At 38.5% G+C, this 20778-nt stretch overlaps 1 protein-coding gene and 1 long non-coding RNA gene across 3 annotated transcripts in view; one reads left to right on the forward strand and one right to left on the reverse strand.

Moving 5' to 3' along the window:
- DNAH6 (dynein axonemal heavy chain 6) overlaps positions 1 to 20778 on the reverse strand; it is a 285139-nt gene that overhangs the window by 140875 nt on the left and 123486 nt on the right. For both annotated transcript variants that reach the window (XR_005718342.1, XM_040224335.1), the window contains exons 34-37: positions 17327 to 17882; positions 16270 to 16392; positions 7133 to 7315; positions 6457 to 6600 (exon numbers count right to left, since the gene is read on the reverse strand). Coding sequence is in view for 1 of the 2 variants with exons in the window: in XM_040224335.1 (XP_040080269.1) it covers positions 6457 to 6600; positions 7133 to 7315; positions 16270 to 16392; positions 17327 to 17882 (1006 nt within the window). In the remaining variant the exon portion in view is untranslated. The remainder of the gene's footprint in view (positions 1 to 6456; positions 6601 to 7132; positions 7316 to 16269; positions 16393 to 17326; positions 17883 to 20778) is intronic.
- On the forward strand, positions 16640 to 20718 carry LOC120851521. The gene is made up of 3 exons (XR_005718343.1): positions 16640 to 16740; positions 17432 to 17434; positions 20708 to 20718. It is a non-coding gene; the product is annotated as an uncharacterized LOC120851521 (long non-coding RNA).

The following is a 20778-nucleotide window of genomic DNA, read 5'->3' on the forward strand; positions in this document are numbered from 1 at the left end:
TGGAAGCTAATTACTTTACAATATTGTGGTGGTTTTGCCATACATTCACATGAATCAGCCATGGTTGTACATGTGTTCCCCATCCTGACCCTCCCTCCCACCTCCCTCCCCATCCCATCTTTTAGGGTCATCCCAGTGCACCAGTCCTGAGCACCCTTCCACTCAAACAGAGTCCAACAGTCTGTTCTTTACATCTCTGTCTCTTTTGCTGTCTTGCATATAGGGTCATGGTTACCATCTTTCTAAATTCCATATATATGCGTTAGTATACTGTATTGGTGTTTTTCTTTCTGACTTACTTCGCTCTGTATAATAGGCTCCAGTTTCATCCACCTCATTAGAACTGACTCAAATGCATTCTTTTTAATAGTTGAGTAATATTCCATTGTGTATATGTACCACAGCTTTCTTATCCATTTGTCTGCCAATGGACATCTAGGTTGCTTCTGTGTCCTGGCTATTGTAAACAGTGCTGCGATGAACATTGTGGTACACATGTCTCTTTCAATTCTAGTTTCCTCGGTGTGTATACCCAGCAGTGGGATTGCTGGGTTGTATGGCAGTTCTATTTCCAGCTTTTTAAGGAATCTCCACACTGTTCTCCATAGTGGCTGTACTAGTTTGCATTCACACCAACAGTGTAAGAGGATTCCTTTTTCTCCGCACCCTCTCCAGAATTTATTGTTTGTAGACTTTTTGATAGCAGCCATTCTGACTGGTGTGAGACGGTACCTCATTGTGGTTTTGATTTGCATTTCTCTGATAATGAGTGATGTTGAGAATCTTTTCACATGCTTGTTAGCCATTTGTATGTCTTCTTTGGAGAAATGTCTGTTTAATTCTTTGGCCCATTTTTTGATTGGGTCATTTATTTTTCTGGAATTGAGCTGCATGAGCTGCTTGTATATTTTTGAGATTAATTCTTTGTCAGTTGTTTTGTTTGCTATTATTTTCTCCCATTCTGAAGGCTGTCTTTTCACCTTGCTTATAATTTCCTTCATTGTGCAAAAGCTTTTAAGTTTAATTAGGTCCCATTTATTTATTTTTGCTTTTATTTCCATTACTCTGGGAGGTAGGTCATAGAGGATCCTGCTGTGGTTTATGTCAGAGAGTGTTTTGCCTATGTTTTCCTCTACGAGTTTTATGGTTTCTGGTCTTATATTTAGATGTTTAATCCATTTTGAGTTTATTTTTGTGTATGGTGTGAGAAAGTGTTCTAGTTTCATTCTGTTACAAGTGGTTGACCAGTTTTCCCAGCACCACTTGTTAAAGAGATTATCTTTTCTCCATTGTATATTCTTGCCTCCTTTGTCGAAGATAAGGTGTCCATAGGTGCATGGATTTATCCCTATGCTTTCTATTTTGTTCCATTGCTCTATGTTTCTGTCTTTGTGCCAGTACCATACTGTCTTGATGACTGTGGCTTTGTAGTAGAGCCTGAAGTCAGGCAGGTTGATTCCTCCAATTCCATTCTTCTTTCTCAAGATTGCTTTGGCTATTCGAGGTTTTTTGTGTTTCCATACAAATTGTGAAATTATTTGTTCTAGCTCTGTGAAAAATACCACTGGTAGCTTGATAGGGATTGCATTGAATCTATACATTGCTTTGGGTAATATAATCATTTTCACTATATTAATTCTTCCAATCCATGAACATGGTATATTTCTCCATCTACTTGTGTCCTCTGATTTCCTTCATCAATGTTTTATAGTTTTCTATATATAGGTCTTTTGTTTCTTTAGGTAGATATATTCCTAAGTATTTTATTCTTTTCATTGTAATGGTTAATGGAATTGTTTCCTTAATTTCTGGCTATTTCATTTCTAGAAACTGGGTTGTGGCTCTTTCAACTGATTTCAAGTCAATTAATGCATTGCAACTTGTAATTTTAAAAAATAATGGTGTATAGCTTAATCAGAAAGGACAGGACCAAAAGGAAGGGAATAATTAATTTGCATTTCAACAATCCAGAAAAGAAATGAAAAGAATCTGAGTTATTGAGAGGCAATAAGGATGAAGAGGAGGAGGACATGGCAACTCACTCCAGTATTCTTGCCTGGAGAATCCCAAGGACAGAGGAGGCTAGTGGGCTACAAGTTCATGGGGTCACACAGAGTTGGACATGACTTAAAGCGACTTACCATGCATGCATGTAAGGACGAAGAGAAGAGGCCACATTTGAAAAAAACTTATTAGAAGAAAAAATTCACTCACTTTAACTCAGATGAGTAAAGAAGGAAGAATCTATAACAGTCATTGAGCTCTGGCTACTACCATGTGGCTGTCAGACCATTTATTGAGGGAAGAAACAAAAAGCCAACAGCCCACTAATTTGGGGCTTGCAGACCGAAGGAGGAATCCACTTTTTCATCTGGACTCCCTCCTGCTATCCAAGTAGAATTACCACTTCCAGGACAGGGGCTGGCACTGTCCTTCTAAACATCTTAGGTCATAATGCTTCAATAGCTTCTCATCACACCCAATGTGAAATCAATTTCCTTACAATGGCCCACAAGGCTATATTTTTTGTCCCCCTGCTTACTTCCATGACCTCATTTTATACTACACTCCCACTTGATTTTTCCACTCTGACCTCTCAAGCCTGCTGTTTTTCAAAACTGTCAAGCAATCATTCACTGAGTAAAGGCATTCATATTTGCTTTTCCTTCTGACTGGAATGCTTCCCCCTATGGAACCATTAGAGCTTTGACTTTATTCAGAACTCTGTACATGACCTAATTAGCAAAGCTTTCCTGACTAATATTAATATATAAAACAGTTTCCCCCTGACCCTCAGTACTGTCATCCTTACTCTGCTTTATTCATCTCCATGGCACTGAATTGTCATTGATGTATACATGTCTGTGGCTGACTCCCCTGACAGTAATGTAAGGTCTATGAGGCTAGGGACTTTGGTTACTTGATTTAGCTCCCATATCCAGAATAGTGTCTACCATGTAAGAGGTTTTCAACAGATATTTGTTGAACTGAATATTTGCCCTGGGCCATCTCCCACAGCTCTTTGATGAACCCAGATAATTTCCGTTGATCCAGAGGGATCTGTCTCTCTGTCTCAGATTCATAGTTGTCCTCAACTAGGTTCATCTTGTCCAATTATGATACGATGATCTTGAAGATCCAGCAGGGTTTCATATCTACTAGAAGGTTCTAATCCATAGGCCTTAGTTTCTTATCTTAGGGATTTTACTTTTGGTAACTTTTTATTTTGATATAATTCAAAACTTATAGAAAAGTTAAAAGAATAGTAAAAAGAATTCCCATATATTTCTTATATAGATTAACTGACTGTTCACATTTTGCCTCTTGATTTAGTGTTTCTCTTACTCTAAGATGTCAGTTATATACACTATTCTGTATTACCCTAAGTATGTGAGCATTTCCTAAAAAACAGGGATATTTTACAACCACACTAAAATGACTGAAATCAGAAAATTGAATATTAATACAATGCTATTATCCAATTTACATTCTATATTCAAGTACTGTCTATTAACAATGTTATTTATAGTCATATTTTTTTCAGTCTAGGATCCAATCCAGGATATTGCATTGCATTTGATTATATCTCTTTAGTCTCTTTATCTGAGAAAGTTCCTCAGTTTTCTTTCATGGCAGACACTGTTAAAAAATATGGGCCAGTTTATTTTATTGAATGTTCATCAGTTTGAGTAGTCTTGGTGTATCCATAGTCAGAGTTCAGTTCAGTTCAGTTCAGTGCAGTCGCTCAGTCATGTCCGACTCTTTGTGACTCCATGAACTGCAGCATGCCAGGCCTCCCTGTCCAACACCAACTCTCGGAGCCTACCCAAACTCATGTCCATTAAGTCAGTGATGCTATCCAACCATTTCATCCTCTGTTGTCCCCTTCTCCTCCTGCCCTCAATCTTTCCCAGCATCAGGGTCTTTCCAATGATTCAGCTCTTCATATCAGGTGGCCAAAGTATTGGAGTTTCAGCTTCAACATCAGACCTTCCAATGAACATCCAGGACTGATCTCCTTTAGGATGGACTGGTTGGATCTCCTTGCAGTCCAAGGGACTCTCAAGAGTCTTCTCCAACACCACAATTCAAAAGCATCAATTCTTTGGTGCTCAGCTTTCTTTATAGTCCGACTCTCAGAACCATACATGACTACTGGGAAAACCATAGCCTTGACTAGATGGACCTTTGTTGGCAAAGTAATGTCTCTGCTTTTGAATATGCTATCTAGGTTGGCCATAACTTTCCTTCCAAGGAGTAAGCGTCTTTTAATTTCATGGCTGCAGTCACCATCTGCAGTGATTTTGGAGCCCCCCAAAATAAAGTCAGCCACTGTTTCCATTGTTGCTCCATCTATCTGCCATGAAGTGATGGGATCAGATGCCATGATCTTAGTTTTTTGAATGTTGAGCTTTAAGCCAACTTTTTCACTCTCCTCTTTCACTTTCATCAAGAGGCTCTTTAGTTCTTCTTCACTTTCTGCCATAAGGGTGGTGTCATCTGCATATCTGAAGTGATTGATATTTCTCCTGGCAATCTTGATTCCAGCTTTTGCTTCCTCCAGCCCAACGTTTCTCATGATGTACTCTGTGTATGAATTAAATAAGTAGGGTGACAATATGCAGCCTCGACGTACTCCTTTTCCTATTTGGAACCAGTCTATTGTTCCATGTCCAGCTCTAACTGTTGCTTCCTGATCTGCATACAGGTTTTTCAAGAGGCAGGTCAGGTGGTATGGTATTCCCACCTCTTTCAGAATTTTCCACAGTTTATTGTGATTCACACAGTCAAAGGTTTTAGCATAGTCAATAAAGCAGAAATAAGAACTCTCTTGCTTTTTCAATGATCCAGCAGATGTTGGCAATTTGATCTCTAGTTCCTCTGCCTTTTCTAAAGCCAGGTTGAACATCTGGAAGTTCATAGTTCACGTATTGCTGAAGCCTGGCTTGGAGAATTTTGAGCATTACTTTACTAGCGTGTGAGATGAGTGCAATTGTGTGGTACTTTGAGCATTTTTTGGCATTGCCTTTCTTTGGGATTGGAATGAAAATGGACCTTTTCAAATCCTGTGGCCACTGCTGAGTTTTCCAAATTTGCTGACATATTGAGTGTAGCACTTTCACAGCATCATCTTTTAGGATTTGACATAGCTCAACTGGAATTCTATCACCTCCACTATCTTTGTTGTAGTCAGAGTAAGGTTATGCATTTTGGAAGGAATAGCTCAGAAGCAAGGCTGTATACTTCTCCATGTACCACATCAGAAGGCACAGGTTTGTGCTAATATTGATGATAAATCAGTCACCTAGTTAATATGGTGTCTACAAGGTTTTTCAGTATAATGACACTATTTTTCTCTTTACAGCTAATAAGTAATTTATAGAAGATGTTTTGAAACTATGTAAACAGTGTTTTTCAAGAAACCTTCACCTACTAGTTTTTGCAACCATTGGTGATTCTTGCCTAAATCAATTATTACTACAACAGTTGCAAAGTAAATCATTTCTCCTAGATAGATTAGCTGGCATTCTCCTGTAAGGAAGAGCTCTTTCTCCCTAGTTTATTTATTCACATATATTTTTATGTGGATCAACTCACAGACTTTTATTTCATTCAGTAGTTTGTAATCCACACCATCATTATCTTGATGCTCAAATATGCCTAGATTTGTCTAATAGGAATCCCTTCAAAGTGGCTCCTGTGCTCTTTTGACAGGTGCCATTGTTCTTCAAGCACTTATTCACTATCTGACATAAGATATTCTGGGCTCATTTGGAACTTTCCTCAACTCAGTCCTGGAATCCATTTCACTAAGGTGCTTTGGTTCCCTTTCATGGAGAAGGGTATTCAGAAATCAGCAACTAAGTACGCTCATTGCTATGAATGTGCCATTGCTTCTAGTTCCTCTCAGCACACAGAACTAGTAAATTTATGTATGTATGGATATATACACCACATACATATGATCTATCTATCTATCTATTCCATGAGTCCAAAAACCTCTAATTCCAATCCAATAACACAAAATATATTCTAATTTTTCTCCTCTATATTTGTAATATACCTTCTCTTAACAGTGAGAAACCTGGTTGCCATTATCTTCAATATACTGATTCATTTGCTCAGTTTTAGAACATACAGAAAATAGTTTCACAACTGCTAAACCATAGCACTGTGAAAATATAAATTTACTAGCTAGAATTCAATATTTTTGTTAATAGTAGAGAGTTTTTATTCACTTTTACACCTTACATTCTTCATATGGCCTGGAGAGAATTCTTAAATAATTTTAATACAATAAATGTTATAGCTAGTTTAAGAAAGTGAATAATTTTAGAAACCTTTCAAATGAAGAAATTATATTTATACTAGAACTAAAGCTTTGAAAGTTTTAGTCTTGAAATTTAATTTTAATGATTCAGAGTTATGTTAAAATTAAATTTATTTGGCTCTTACCCTGGCATCAGGATTATCATCAAATTGTGTTCTAATAAATGTATCAAAAGAATCCCAGTGATTTTCAGTTAGATTTCCACCTAAAGACCATAAGTAACAGAATACAAAAGTCTGACACAGAACAGTGTTCAATTTTGTTTGCTCCTGAAAGAACAAAGAGAAAAACTTTTAATATTTAATGTTAGCATAAAAGTATCCTAATTTGCAAAGTCTAAAGACTGTTTTCTCTTGCTTAGACTTATGTATTTTAAAAGGGTATGGTGCAGGTCTCTTATATTTAATTCAATAGTGCACCAAGTGATGTTTTATAGTGGCATACATTTAAATACTCTGATGAGAAAATGAATGGCAAGAAGCATGGAAAAACAAAAGTTCAAGGGTGTCTTTCAACTATTATAACTATGTCTATGCTTGTATAAAGTTATTTAAGTAGACACACACTGGGAATATGTTACAGACTAAGGAAATTTAAACACTGAAAAGAGGAGTAAACTATAGTGTAAAATTCCTTCCAATTTGAGCATCTACAAATCTATTCACATTCACTAGTCCCCTAAAAAATTAACTTGAAAATCAAATAACTGTATGACAGAAAGTTTGGAATTGTTTATTTGCAAAGAATCTATATGATAATCACATTTTTCTAGCTTTACAGCAGTAAGAAAACTCGTCTTACCATTGTCAAATTAACTCTATCTTTCTCAAGTATTAAAGACTCCAATAAGCAACAGAGTGTAGTAACTTTGCTGATGTCCACTTGTGGAATTGCTTGGTGGCATTTTTTATTGATAAAATTTAAACCATCATCAACATAACGCTGGAAAAGATTCAATATATATTCTTGAGTTTCTTCACTCAGCTGAAAATCAAACAAACAATATTTTAGCAAGACCAGATAAAATATATAATTAAGTTTAAAAATAGTTGATTCAGACTTATATATTACATTATATCCTGTGACTTTTAGACTAAAGGATGTAAGCATCACATGATATGAAACAAGTTACAAAAAAAAGACATTCTATGGGAAAATTCAGGGTCACTGATAAGTGATCTTGATCTGGTAGTTGGTATATAGGTATTTTGGGTCAGGAAGATCCCCTGGAGGAGGGCATGGCAACCAGCTCCAGTATTCTTACTTGGAGAATCCCATAGACAGAGGAGCTTGGCAGGCTATACTCCATAGGGTTACAGAGTCAGACACAACTGAAGCTACTGAGTGCACATGTATGCGCGTGCACACACACACACACACACACACACACAGGTATTTATTTTATAATCATTTGTTAAACTGGCAACATGTATTTCATACAGTCTTCTATACTGATTATCTTTCATAATAAAGAACAATGAAAAAAGTATAAAAAGAAGCATTTTAAATATTTATTCAAGGTAAAGGACCAAAGATTTAAAAAAGAATGTTGCCCCCTCACCACTTTTATTAACATTATACTGAAAGTCTTAGCTAACGTGATAGGACAATAAAAGGGGAAAAAAGTACACAGATTGAGAAGAAAAAAAAAATTGTCTTTACAATTATCCATACAAAAAATCCCAAAGAACAGAAACAAAATTCCTCAAACTAGTAAGTAGCTATAGTAAAGTTGTAGGATACAAGGTAAATATACAAAATTCAATTGCTTTTTTATATATTAACAACGAATAATTAGAATTTGAAACTGAAAATACAAAATCATTTAATTAGTATAAAAAATATTGGCATATTTTAAACAAAATATTTCCAAGAGGAAATGTGAGGAAAACAACACAATTCTGATGAAAGGAAACAAAGAACATCTAAGTAAACAGAGAGATTGTGCATGGATATAAAGACTCAATACTGTGAAGATGTTAGTTATTACCAACTTGATCTATGCAATCTGAATCAAAATCCCAGTAATTTACTTTGGGGAGAGCAACAAAGTGAATCTTACATTTACAAGGAGAGGGAAAAGGCCGAGGTAGCTTCTCCTGGCCGCCGCCCCTGGCCTTGGGTGTGGGGTAGCTCCTCTCGGCCATACTTCTGCGTGGTCTGTCGCAGCCTGCACGCTTCTGCGCTGGCTGCAGAAGCAGTGGCTGTGCTGGTGCAGGAGGGCTGAGAGGAGCTACTCCACATTCAAGGTCAGGAGGGACGGCAGTGAGGAGATACCCCTCATCCAAGGTAAGGAGCAGCGGCTGTGCTTTGCTGGAGCAGCCGTAAAGAGATACTCAACATCCAAGGTAAGAGAAACCCAAGTAAGACGGTGGGTGTTGCGAGAGGGCATTAGAGGGCAGACACACTGAAACCATAATCACAGAAAACTAGTCAGTCTAATCACATGGACCACAGGAGATCAGTGGAGAAATAACTCCAGAAAGAATGAAGAGAGGGAGCCAAAGCAAAAACAATACCCAGTTGTGGATGTGACTGGTGATAGAAGCAAGGTCCGATGCTGTAAAGAGCAATATTGCATAGCAACCTGGAATGTTAGGTCCATGAATCAAGGCAAATTGGAAGTGGTCAAACAGGAGATGGCAAGAGTGAATGTTAACATTCTAGGAATCAGCGAACTAAAATGGACTGGAATGGGTGAATTTAACTCAGATGACCATTATATCTACTACTGTGGGCAGGAATCCCTTAGAAGAAATGGAGTAGCCATCACGGTCAACAAAAGAGTCTGAAATGCAGTACTTGGATGCAATCTCAAAAACGACAGAATGATCTCTGTTCATTTCCAAGGCAAACCATTCAATATCACAGTAATCCAAGTCTATGCCCCAACCAGTAACGCTGAAGAAGCAGAAGTTGAACAGTTCTTTTTTTTTTTTTTAATTTATTTATTTATTTTTAATTTTTGATTCATGTCAATCTATGCCAAAACCAATACAGAACTGTAAAGTGAACAGTTCTATGAAGACCTACAAGAGCTTTTAGAACTAACACCCAAAAAAGACGTCCTTTTCATTATAGGGGACTGGAATGCAAAAGTAGGAAGTCAAGAAACACCTGGAGTAACAGGCAAATTTGGCCTTGGAATACGGAATGAAGCAGGGCAAAGGCTAATGGAGTTTTGCCAAGAGAATGCACTGGTCATAGCAAACACCCTCTTGTAACAACACAAGAGAAGACTCTACACATGGACATCACCAGATGGTCAACACTGAAATTAGACTGATTATATTCTTTGCAGCCAAAGATGGAGAAGCTCTATACAGTCAGCAAAAACAAGACCGGGAGCTGACTGTGGCTCAGATCATGAACTCTTTATTGCCAAATTCAGACTGAAATTGAAGAAAGTAGGGCAAACTGCTAGACCATTCAAGTATGACCTAATTATGATTATACAGTGGAAGTGAGAAATAGATTTAAGGGACTAGATCTGATAGATAGAGTGCCTGATGAACTATGGAATGAGGTTCGTGACATTGTACAGGAGACAGGGATCAAGACCATCCCCATGGAAAAGAAATGCAAAAAAGCAAAATGGCTGTCTGGGGAGGTCTTACAAATAGCTGTGAAAAGAAGAGAAGTGAAAAGCAAAGGAGAAAAGGAAAGATATAAGCATGTGAATGCAGAGTTCCAAAGAATAGCAAGGAGAGATAAGAAAGCCTTCCTCAGTGATCAATGCAAAGAAATAGAAGAAAACAACAGAATGGGAAAGACTAGAGATCTCTTCAAGAAAATTAGAGATATCAAGGGAACATTTCATGCAAAGATGGGCTCGATAAAGGACAGAAATGGTATGGACCTAACAGAAGCAGAAGATATTAAGAAGAGGTGGCAAGAATACACAGAAGAACTGTACAAAAAAGATCAAGACCCAGATAATCACCATGGTGTGATCACTCACCTAGAGCCAGACATCCTAGAATGTGAAGTCAAGTGGGCCTTAGGAGGCATCACTACGAACAAAGCTAGTGGAGGTGATGGAATTCCAGTTGAGCTATTTCAAATCCTGAAAGATGATGCTGTGAAAATGCTGGGCTCAATATGCCAGCAAATTTGGAAAACTCGGCAGTGGCCACAGGCCTGGAAAAGGTCCGTTTTCATTCCAATCCCAAAGAAAGGCAATGCCAAAAAATGCTCAAACTACCACACAGTTGCACTCATCTCACATGCTAGTAAAGTAATGCTCAAAATTCTCCAAGCCAGGCTTCAGCAATATGTGAACTGTGAACTCCCTGATGTTCACGCTGGTTTTAGAAAAGGCAGAGGAACCAGAGATCAAATTGCCAACATCTGCTGGATCATCAAAAAAGCAAGAGAGTTCCAGAAACACATCTATTTCTGCTTTATTGACTATGCCAAAGCCTTTGACTGTGTGGATCACAATAAACTGTGGAAAATTCTGAAAGAGATGGGAATACCAGACCACCTGACCTACCTCTTGAGACACCTGTATGCAGGTCAGGAAGCAAGAGTTAGAACTGGATATGGAACAACAGACTGGCTCCAAATAGGAAAAGGAGTACATCAAGGCTGTATATTGTCACCCTGCTTGTTTAATTTATATTCAGAGTACATCATGAGAAATGCTGGGCTGGAAGAAGCACAAGCTGGAATCAAGATTATTGGGAGAAATATCAATAACCTCAGATATGCAGATGACACCACACTTACGGCAGAAAGTGCTGCTGCTGCTGCTAAGTCACTTCAGTCGTGTCTGACTCTGTGTGACCTCATAGACGGCAGCCCACCAGGCTCCCCCGTCCCTGGGATTCTCCAGGCAAGAACACTGGAGTGGGTTGCCATTTCCTTCTCCAATGCATGAAAGTGAAAAGTGAAAGGGAAGTCACTCAAAGTGAAGAGGAACTAAAAAGCCTCTTGATGAAAGTGAAAGAGGAGAGTGTAAAAGTTGGCTTAAAGCTCAACAATGAGAAAACGAAGATCATGGCATCTGGTCCCATCACTTCATGGGAAATAGATGGGGAAACAGTGTCAGACTGTATTTTTTGGGGTTCCAAAATCATTGCAGATGGTGATTGCAGCCATGAAATTAAAAGCCACTTAGTCCTTGGAAGAAAAGTTATGACCAACCTAGACAGCATATTCAAAAGCAGACACATTACTTTGCCAACAAAGTTCCATCTAGTCAAGGCTATAGTTTTTCCAGTGGTCATGTATGGATATGAGAGTTGGATTGTGAAGAAACCTGAGTGCCAAAGAATTGATGCTTTTGAACTGTGGTATTGGAGAAGACTCTTGAGAGTCCCTTGGACTGCAAGGAGATCCAACCAGTCCATTCTAAAGGAGATCAGTCCTGGGTGTTCTTTGAAGGACTGATGCTAAATTGAAACTCCAATACTTTGGCCACCTCATGTGAAGAGTGGACTCATTGGAAAAGACTCTGATGCTGGGAGGGATTGGGGGCAGGAGGAGAAGGGGACGACAGAGGATGAGATGGCTGGATGGCATCACAGGCTCGATGGACGTGAGTTTGAGTGAACTCTGGGAGTTGGTAATGGACAGGGAGGCCTGGTGTGCTGCAGTTCACAGAGTCGCAAAGAGTCAGACATGACTTAGCAACTGAACTGAACTGAAAAGGTGCAGAATAGTGAACACAGTATTGGAGAACAAAATAGAGCTGACACTACCTGACAAGACTTACTGTAAAGCTACAGTAACTGACAGTGTGATACTGGCAAAAAAATTAGACAAAGAGGTTAGTGGTGTTACAGCCCATAAGAAGACTCATACAAATACAGCAACCTGATCTTTCACAAAGGAACAAAAGCAATCCAGTGGAGAAGGAATGGTGTTTTCAACAACAGTGCTTGAAATGGGCATCTGCATGCCAAAGAGAGACAGAGAGAGAGAATCCAGACACTGATAGTATGGCTTTCAGAAAAAGTAATTCCAAATGGATCATAAACCTAAACGTAAAATGCATAACCATCAACTCATAGAAGGTAACAGAGGGAAATATTTATTTAGGTGACTTTCAATTTGGAAATAAGTTTTAAGATATAACACCGAAAGCATAAACCATGCAAGACAAGTTAGACCATTGAAATTAAAAATATGTGTGCTGTGAAAGATATTATTTGAAAAAAAATGAAAAGAAAGGCAGACTTGGAGAAAATACTTGTAAAATACATACAGAACCTATATCCAAAATATATAAAGAACTCCCAAAACTCAGTAACAAGGAAACATACAACCGAAAAATAGGTGGGCAAAAGATGTGGATGACTCATCAAAGAAGATATATAGATGGCAAATAAACATATGAAAAGACACTCAACATCTTATATAAGAAAGCTACTCACTGAAAGCAAAATGAGCTACAAATACATATGAGTTGTGTTAGTTGCTCAGTTGTGTCTGACTTTTTGTGACCCAAGGACTGTACCCCACCAGGCTCTTCTGTCCATGGGATTGTCCAGGCAAGAATACTGGAGTGGATTGCCATTACCTTCATATTAGAATGGCTAAAATCTAAAACACTACACCGCTACATGCTGGTGAGGATGTGGAGTAACAAAGAAGTTCTTTGGAATGTATAATGGTACAGCCACTTTGGAAGACAGATCGGCAGTTTCTTCACAGTTTCACCATATGATTGAGAAATCACAGTCCTAGGTATTTATCCATATGAGCTGAAATCTTTTGTCCACACAAAATCATATATGAATGTTTACATGAGCTTTATTAGTAATTGCCAAAACTTGGAAACTTTGAGATGTCTTTCAGTAGGTGAGTGGATAAACTTGCTAAGCGATAAACTTCAGCATACAATAACACTGAATATTATTCAGTACTAAAAAATGAGCTATCAAGCCACAGAAAGACATGGAGGAACTGTAAATACATATTACTAAGTGAAAATAAGTCAATCTGGAAAAGCTACAGACCATATAATTCCAACTATATGATGTTCTGGAAAAGGCTAAACTATGGAGACAGGAAAATCAGTAATGTCAGGGGTTGGGAGAGGGTGTGGATGGACAAACAGGTGGAGCACAGATTTCTTGGGCAGTGAAACTATTCTGCATGATACATGATATATTCATTTATCAAAATTTATAAAACTGCACAATACAGAGTGAATCATAATGTAAACCATGGACTTTAGTTCATAAGAATGTATCCATATTGGTTCATCAGTTTTAACAAATGTACCCACATAAATGTGCTTAGTCACTCAGTCTTGTCTGACTCTTTGCAACCCTATGGACTATAGTCCACCAGGCTCCTCTGTCCCTGGAATCCTCCAGGCAAAAATACTGGAGTAGGTAGCCATTCCCTTCTCCAGGGGATCTTCCTGACTCAGGGATCAAACCAGTGTCTGCTGGCAGATTCTTTTCCATCTGAGCCACCAGGGAAGCCCACTCACACCAAAGAAAAATGCTAATAGAAGTGGGGACTCTGTTTGGAGGAGAGAAAGCATATGCGAACTCTCTGTACTTTCTGTTAAATTTTTCTATAAACCTAAACTGTTTTGAATAATAAAATCTATTTAAAAAGCAAATTCAGAAAGGTTTAACATGGCAGCACATGATAGTCTCAATTCTGAGAATTACTTTCTTTAACAAGGTTTTCTGTTCATTTGTTGTACACATGAAACAAATATTGTAAATCACAATATTGTGAATCAACTATACTCCAGTAAAAATTTAAAAAAAAAAAGGTACTCTAAAATGATATAGATGAGCTTATTTTCAAAGCAGAAATAGACATACAAACATAGCGAACAAACATGGATACCAAGGTGGGGAATGGGTATGGGATGGATTGGGAGATTGGGATTGACATGTACACACCAGTATGTATAAAATAGATAACTAATGAGAATAGACTGTATAGCACATGGAACTCTACTCAATGCTCTATAGTGAGCTAAATGGAAAGGAAATTCAAGTAAGAGGGGATATATGGATATGAGTGGCTAATTCACTTTACTTTATAGCAGAAACTAACACAACATTGTAAAGCAACTATACTCCAACAAAAAATGTCAATTATACCTCAATAAAGGTGTTTTTAAAGAAGCTGATTGTGGGGGAAAAAGTAAGGTGCCCTGAGAGTAGGTCACAATATTCTTAAAATGTTGATGCCTAAGAGTGAGGAAAACAATAGTTCTCTGATTCATTTTTGGAGGGGGAGAGGCAGAAAGATGGCTTTCTCAGAATGGCAATTGAGATGAGATGGGGAAAAACATTTAAAAAGATTGCTTATTAAGTTAAGTGGAGTGGGCTGTCATTTCCTTCTCCAGGGGATCTTCCCAACCCAGGGATCAAACTGGAGTCTATTGCATCTCCTGCATTGGCAGGCAGATTCCTTACGACTGAGCCACCTGGGAAGCCCTTATTAAGTAAAGAGAAATCCTATTTTAGAATGGAGAGGATATAGAAGAACTGCCTTGTTCTGAATAATAATATAAAAGTTTTTCTTCACTTTGGATGGAATCCTACCTCTCAGGTTAGAATGCGTCTTAGATAAGGGGCCTAAGATCGAGTCAAAGCTATGGTTTTTCCAGTAGTCATGTATGGATGTGAGATTGGGCCATAAAGAGATGGAGAAGGCGATGGCACCCCACTCCAGTACTCTTGCTTGGAAAATCCCATGGATGGAGGAGCCTGGTGGGCTGCAGTCCATGGGGTTGTGAAAAATCCATAGAAAAGGGGCCTAAGATTGAGTCAAAGCTATGGTTTTTCCAGTAGTCATGTATGGATGTGAGATTGGGCCATAAAGAGAACTGAGTGCCAAAGAATTGATGCTTTCGAACTGTGGTGCTAGAAGACTCTTGAGTGTCTCTTGGATAGTGAGATCAAACCAGTGAATCCTAAAGGAAATCAACCCTGAATATTCACTGGAAGGACTGGTGCTGAAGCTGAAGCTCCAATAATTTGGCCACCTGATGTGAAGAGCTCACTCACTGGAAAAGATCCTGATGCTGGGAAAGATTGAGGGCAAGAGGAGAAGAGGGCGACAGAGGATGAGATGGTTGGATGGCATCACTGACTCAATGGACATGAGTTTGAACAAATTCTGGGAGATAATGGACAGGGAAGGCTGGCGTGTTGCAGTTCATGGGGTTGAAAAGAGTCGGACATGACTTAGCGACTGAACAACAGCAACAAAAAGGCTGAATGGGAAGCTAAACTGATTTTTTCTTCCTTCTGGCTCTCAGAGGCATTGTTGTTGTTGTGTAGTTGCTAAGTCCTGTCCGACTCTTTTCTTCCCCCATGGACTGTAGCCTGCCAGGCTCCTCTGTCCATGGGATTTCCCAGGCAAGAATACTGGAGGGGGTTGTAATTTCCTTCTAGATGGAATCTTCTTGACTCAGGGATCAAACCAGAGTCTCTTGTATATCCTGCATTGGCAAGTGGATTCTTTACCACTGAGCTGCCAGGGAAGTCCCTCAGTGGCATTAGGGGCTTCTAAAATCTAAAAACAAAGACCTGGCTTGGATCTAAGTGTTCTTTTCCTTTGTTGTGCTTCCCCTCATTAACTCAAGCCTTCTGCAGTGTCTTTTTTTTTAAATGCCCTTCCTTGTTCTACCTGTGTTTGGGGGAAACTAAAGGAAGTGTTTCTGTTTGTATTTGAGAGAACCCAGTTGAGGGTAGGGGAGGAACAAGGCAGGGTAGGCAGAAACCAGAGTGACTAGGTGGGCTGGTGGGCTGAGGTCACAAATAATGAAGACATCTATGGGGAGTATACAATCTCCTTGGAGGATCCCAAGAATTCAAGGGAGAGGGCCAGATACAACACCGGGATTCCCTTCATCAAGCACAGTGAGGTCTTAATCAGTTGCTATCTGGGCCCTCGAGAAAAGGGTGAGCCCTGACAGAGGGAAAGGGCGGGAAGTGTCCAGTTGCACTTACTTTTTTAGAAACACTCTGCATCCAGGTTTTAACATAAGGCATCCACTTTAGTTCTTCAGGATCCACAAATACCATTCCACATCTACTGACTGTTGCAGGAGAGGCAACCTTTAGATCTTGCACCTAAAATTTTAAAAAGTTGAACAAGAAATGGCTAACATGATACTTCCTTGTCCCTCCCAGTTCAATGCTAATAAATCACACATTTAAAGTTTAAGGTAACATACTGTTAGGTTTCGCATGCAAGAGAGTGGGAGAGCTATAAGTGATTTAAAATGGAGAAGCAAAGTTAAATGAGGCACGAGGAGAAATATACATCTATATATATGAAAGTATAGAAGGATACTGGAGAAGGAGATGGCAACCCACTCCAGTATCAGTATTCTTGCCTGGAGAATCCCATGGACAGAGGAGCCTGGCAGGCTACAGTCCATGAGGTGGCACATAGTTGGAAAATGACTGAAGTGAAGGGTGCTGTCAAATTCTTATGGGAAGGTATACATAGTTATTCCCTTCTTTTTCCTTCTTACCTTTTTTATTCTTATATCCAATGCATAGGCTAGTACCTAGGACACAGTAGGTATTCAACTAATGTCTGATGAATGAACACAGCAGGGGTGGTATCTTCTGTAATATTTTGTAAAGTGTATTTGACCTGCATTCCTTTTCCAATCCCATTACTGAATAGTCATACCACAGAGGGATGACTTATTCTTCTTAAATGGAACAATTATTTTTAACTTGGAAAGCATTTCAAATCATGTAAAGACACTAATATATATATAACTACCTTCAAAGGGAAAGAAACAAGTACTGGTGAGGACAGAATTTATTTTATTTCCCATTTATAGAGAGATAGGAACATTTGAGAGACTCTGGTTGTCAGAATGGAAAATCTATTATAAAAAGAAAATTTGATAAATATTTAGTGTATAAATGAAATCCCATGGTAGGCCTTACAGATAATCAAAGATACATCAGTAAGAGAAAAAAAAATTAATGATGTTATGCCAATCTAACAAGTGATTTCACTCCACAGTAAGGAATATATATTTACCTCAAAAAGCATGTGGATTTGAGGTGTGAGTTTAATCCTCTCACTGTTAGCCAAGCAAAGCATCTTGTTATCGTCCAGCACCGTATTCATATTTTCAATCCAAAGAGCGTCTACTGGCCCATCACTGATGACCCATTTATGGTCTTCCGAAGTATCATTCACAGCCGCTCGGACACTTAGTGCCATTAACCCATCTTTCCATTCCAAGGTTATGTTATTGACTTCGCCATACAATTCACCCATTGTAATTGATTTAGGATTAAGAACATATGTTTTAACTGGTTGGTAAAAGGGATTGTCTACACCAAGTTTTTGCAAATTCCCTAAAGTTTCTGCTAGTACTTGGTAAACTGTGGTCTTGCCACCTCCTGTTGGCCCAACTAACATTACACCATGCCTTACTAGCATCGTTTCATAGAACTGTATCACTTTTTTAACCATACATGCTTCAGGCTGAAGATTCTTTTTCTTCATGACATCTATAATTGTTGACTGCAATATACCGTAATCATGTTCTGGAATTTGGACGCCAGGAAAAAGGTCAGATATGATTCCACTGGAAAAATAAAATAATAAAATAAAATAAAAAATAAAATCAATTAGGAACTACTGGCCATTGATATCCATCCATGTTACAATTAATTTTTTAAACATTACCAAGGTTCTTATTTTTCTCATTATCTTTTCTTCTAAACACACAGTGCTACATTATCTTATGTGTTGTACCAGAATCTATCATTTCTCTGATTTTTTTATGATTTTGCTTGCTCCTTGTACAGTGGACCAATGTTCTTAAGTATATTGGGAGCTTTTGAGATAGAGAATATTTCTTACATTTTTGTATTATACATAGTACATGGCATAGTACCAAACATACTGGAATGATTTTTCAGTTTATTTTAAAAATTATATTTATAGCTCAACTTTTCCCAAAAAGCACTTATGTGTGATTATAATGGTATATAAATATTTAGAAAAAAAAGATGGAAATGGAAGTAGAAAACTAGTACTATGTGAAAAAGGGAGTAAAGGAAAAAATGGACTATTTCTATGGGAAACCAAATGGCTGTACAGGTAAAAAAGTGAAACTCTTGCACACACAAAAACATTTGAGAAGCAGTAAATAATTTAATATAAAATGACAAAAAAAGTACAAGATGGGGGAGATCAAGATGATGGAGTAGGAGGATGTTGAGCTCACTTCCTTCCACAAATACAAAAATACATCTACATGTGAAGCAACTCTCACAAAAACAAACTGGAGACTTGCAGAAAGACTCTTCTACAACCAAGATTATAAAGAAAGATTCACAAAGAGTTGGGTAGGAAGGGAAGAGAAAGAAGCAATCAGTTTGGTATCTGTGCCTGTTGGAGGGGACACAGAAGAGGAGGGGGCTTACATGGGCTTTGAGATCCTCCCTGGAGAGTGAGGGGTTTGAACCACATTGGGCACTGCCGTCCTAGGAGCTGATACTGGGAAGACAAGCCTCTTAGCTGATTTGAAAGCCAGTGAAACTAACAGCAGAGCTGTAAGAAACCTATATCCCACTTGTGAAGAGTGGTTGTTTATTCCAAGAACAAGAGAGAGGAAACAGAATGAAACTGTCTAGGGCTCTGGCTGTCTCCCACAGTCTTCACCCTCGACTTTGTGTCTCAGCTCACAGTGAGCGCCTGCCACAGAACTGCCTGCTCTAGCACAGCTCCCCACTAGGGAGAAGGGTGCTACTTCTAAGGAGAGTGCACAGTTAGGGGGAAGGAGCCGGCTTGGATCCAGCACTGAATCTGAGTAGGGTGAGGATCCCTATTACTGGAGCTCTTGGAGGCAGTGGGTCAGGAGTGTTCTGGAGCTCTGAGGTGCTGGGACTACCCCAGTGCTTGCCCAAGCCTGCACTTGGTACCCAGTCTGGCCCCTCTTACTCCATCACTGCTCCTCTAGAGTAAAGGTACCGATGCTGGGAGAGGTAGATCACACACTTGGAAGAGAACCAGCTCAGACCCAACCCTCAAGGCTTCTGCTCGAGTATCTTGGGACCTGCCCCTGCTCCAATAGGGCAGTGTTGACCACTGAGAACAGGACAAGCCATGGCTCACATCTGACTCTGGCTCTAGCCAGAGAGAAAATTACAGGTCAATGTCTCTGATACTATACATGCAAAAATTCTCAACAATGATACACCAAAGATCAAGTTGAGTTTATTCCAGGGGTGTAAGAATGGTTCAATATTTGCAATTCAATCAACATGATACACCACATTAACAAAAGGAAAAATAAAAATCACATGATCATCTCAACAGTCACAGAAAAAGCAATTAACAAAATACAAAATCCATTCATGATAAAAACTCTCAAGAAACTTCGCATAGAAGGAACATAATTCAGCATAATTAATGACACTTACGACAAACCCAAAGCTAACATTATACCCAGTGACAAAAAGCTGAAAACTTTCCCTTTAAAATCAGACCAAGAAAAGTATGCCCACTTCTGTCACTTTTATTCTACATAGTATTGGACATCCTTGTCACAGCAATCAGATTTGAAAAAGAAATAAAAGGAATCCAGATTAGAAAGGAAGAAGTAAAACTGTCACTTTTTGCAGATGACATCATATTATACATAGAAAATCCTAAAGACGTCACAAAAAATCTACTAGAACTCATCAATGAATTTGGTAAGGTTGCAGGATACAAAATTAACACACAGAAACATGTTGCATTTCTATACACTAACAACAACCTATCAGAAATAGAATTATGAAAACAGTCTCATTTACATCCACATGAAAAAGCATAAAATATCTAGAGACAAACTTGCCTACAAAGGTAAAAGACCTATATCAGAAAACTATAAGAAACAGAGGAAAGAAACTGAAGAAGACACAAATAGATGGAAAGATACACCGTGTTCATGAACTGGAAGAATCAATATTGTCAAAATGATCATCTACCTTATAGATTCAGTGCAATCTCTCTCAGAATACCAATGGCAATTTTCCACAGAAATAGAACAAGTAGTTTTAAAATTTGTATGGAAATATAAAAGACTCCAAATAGCCAAAAATAATCTTGATAAAGAAGAAGAAAGCTGGACTTATCACACTCCTTGACTTCCAACTATGCTAAAAAATGATAGTAATCAAAACAGTATGGTACTGGCCCTCAAACAAACTCATAGATCAGTGAAACAGAATAGAGAGCTCAAAAATAAACCCATGCACTTATGGTCAGTTAACCTAAGACAAAGGAGGCAAGAATATATAAGGGAGAACAGATAGTCTCTTCAATAAGTGGTGCAGGGAAAACTGGGCAGTTGCATGTAAAACAATAAAATTAGAACATTTTTCTCACACCATATAAAAATGAACTAAAAGTGGATTAAAGACATAAATGTAAGACTAGAAACCATTAAACTCTGAGAAGAAAACATAGGCAGAATACTCTTTTACACAAAT

This window comes from Oryx dammah, unplaced genomic scaffold (assembly GCF_014754425.2).
Source record: "Oryx dammah isolate SB20612 unplaced genomic scaffold, SCBI_Odam_1.1 HiC_scaffold_25, whole genome shotgun sequence".
NCBI lineage: Eukaryota > Metazoa > Chordata > Mammalia > Artiodactyla > Bovidae > Oryx > Oryx dammah.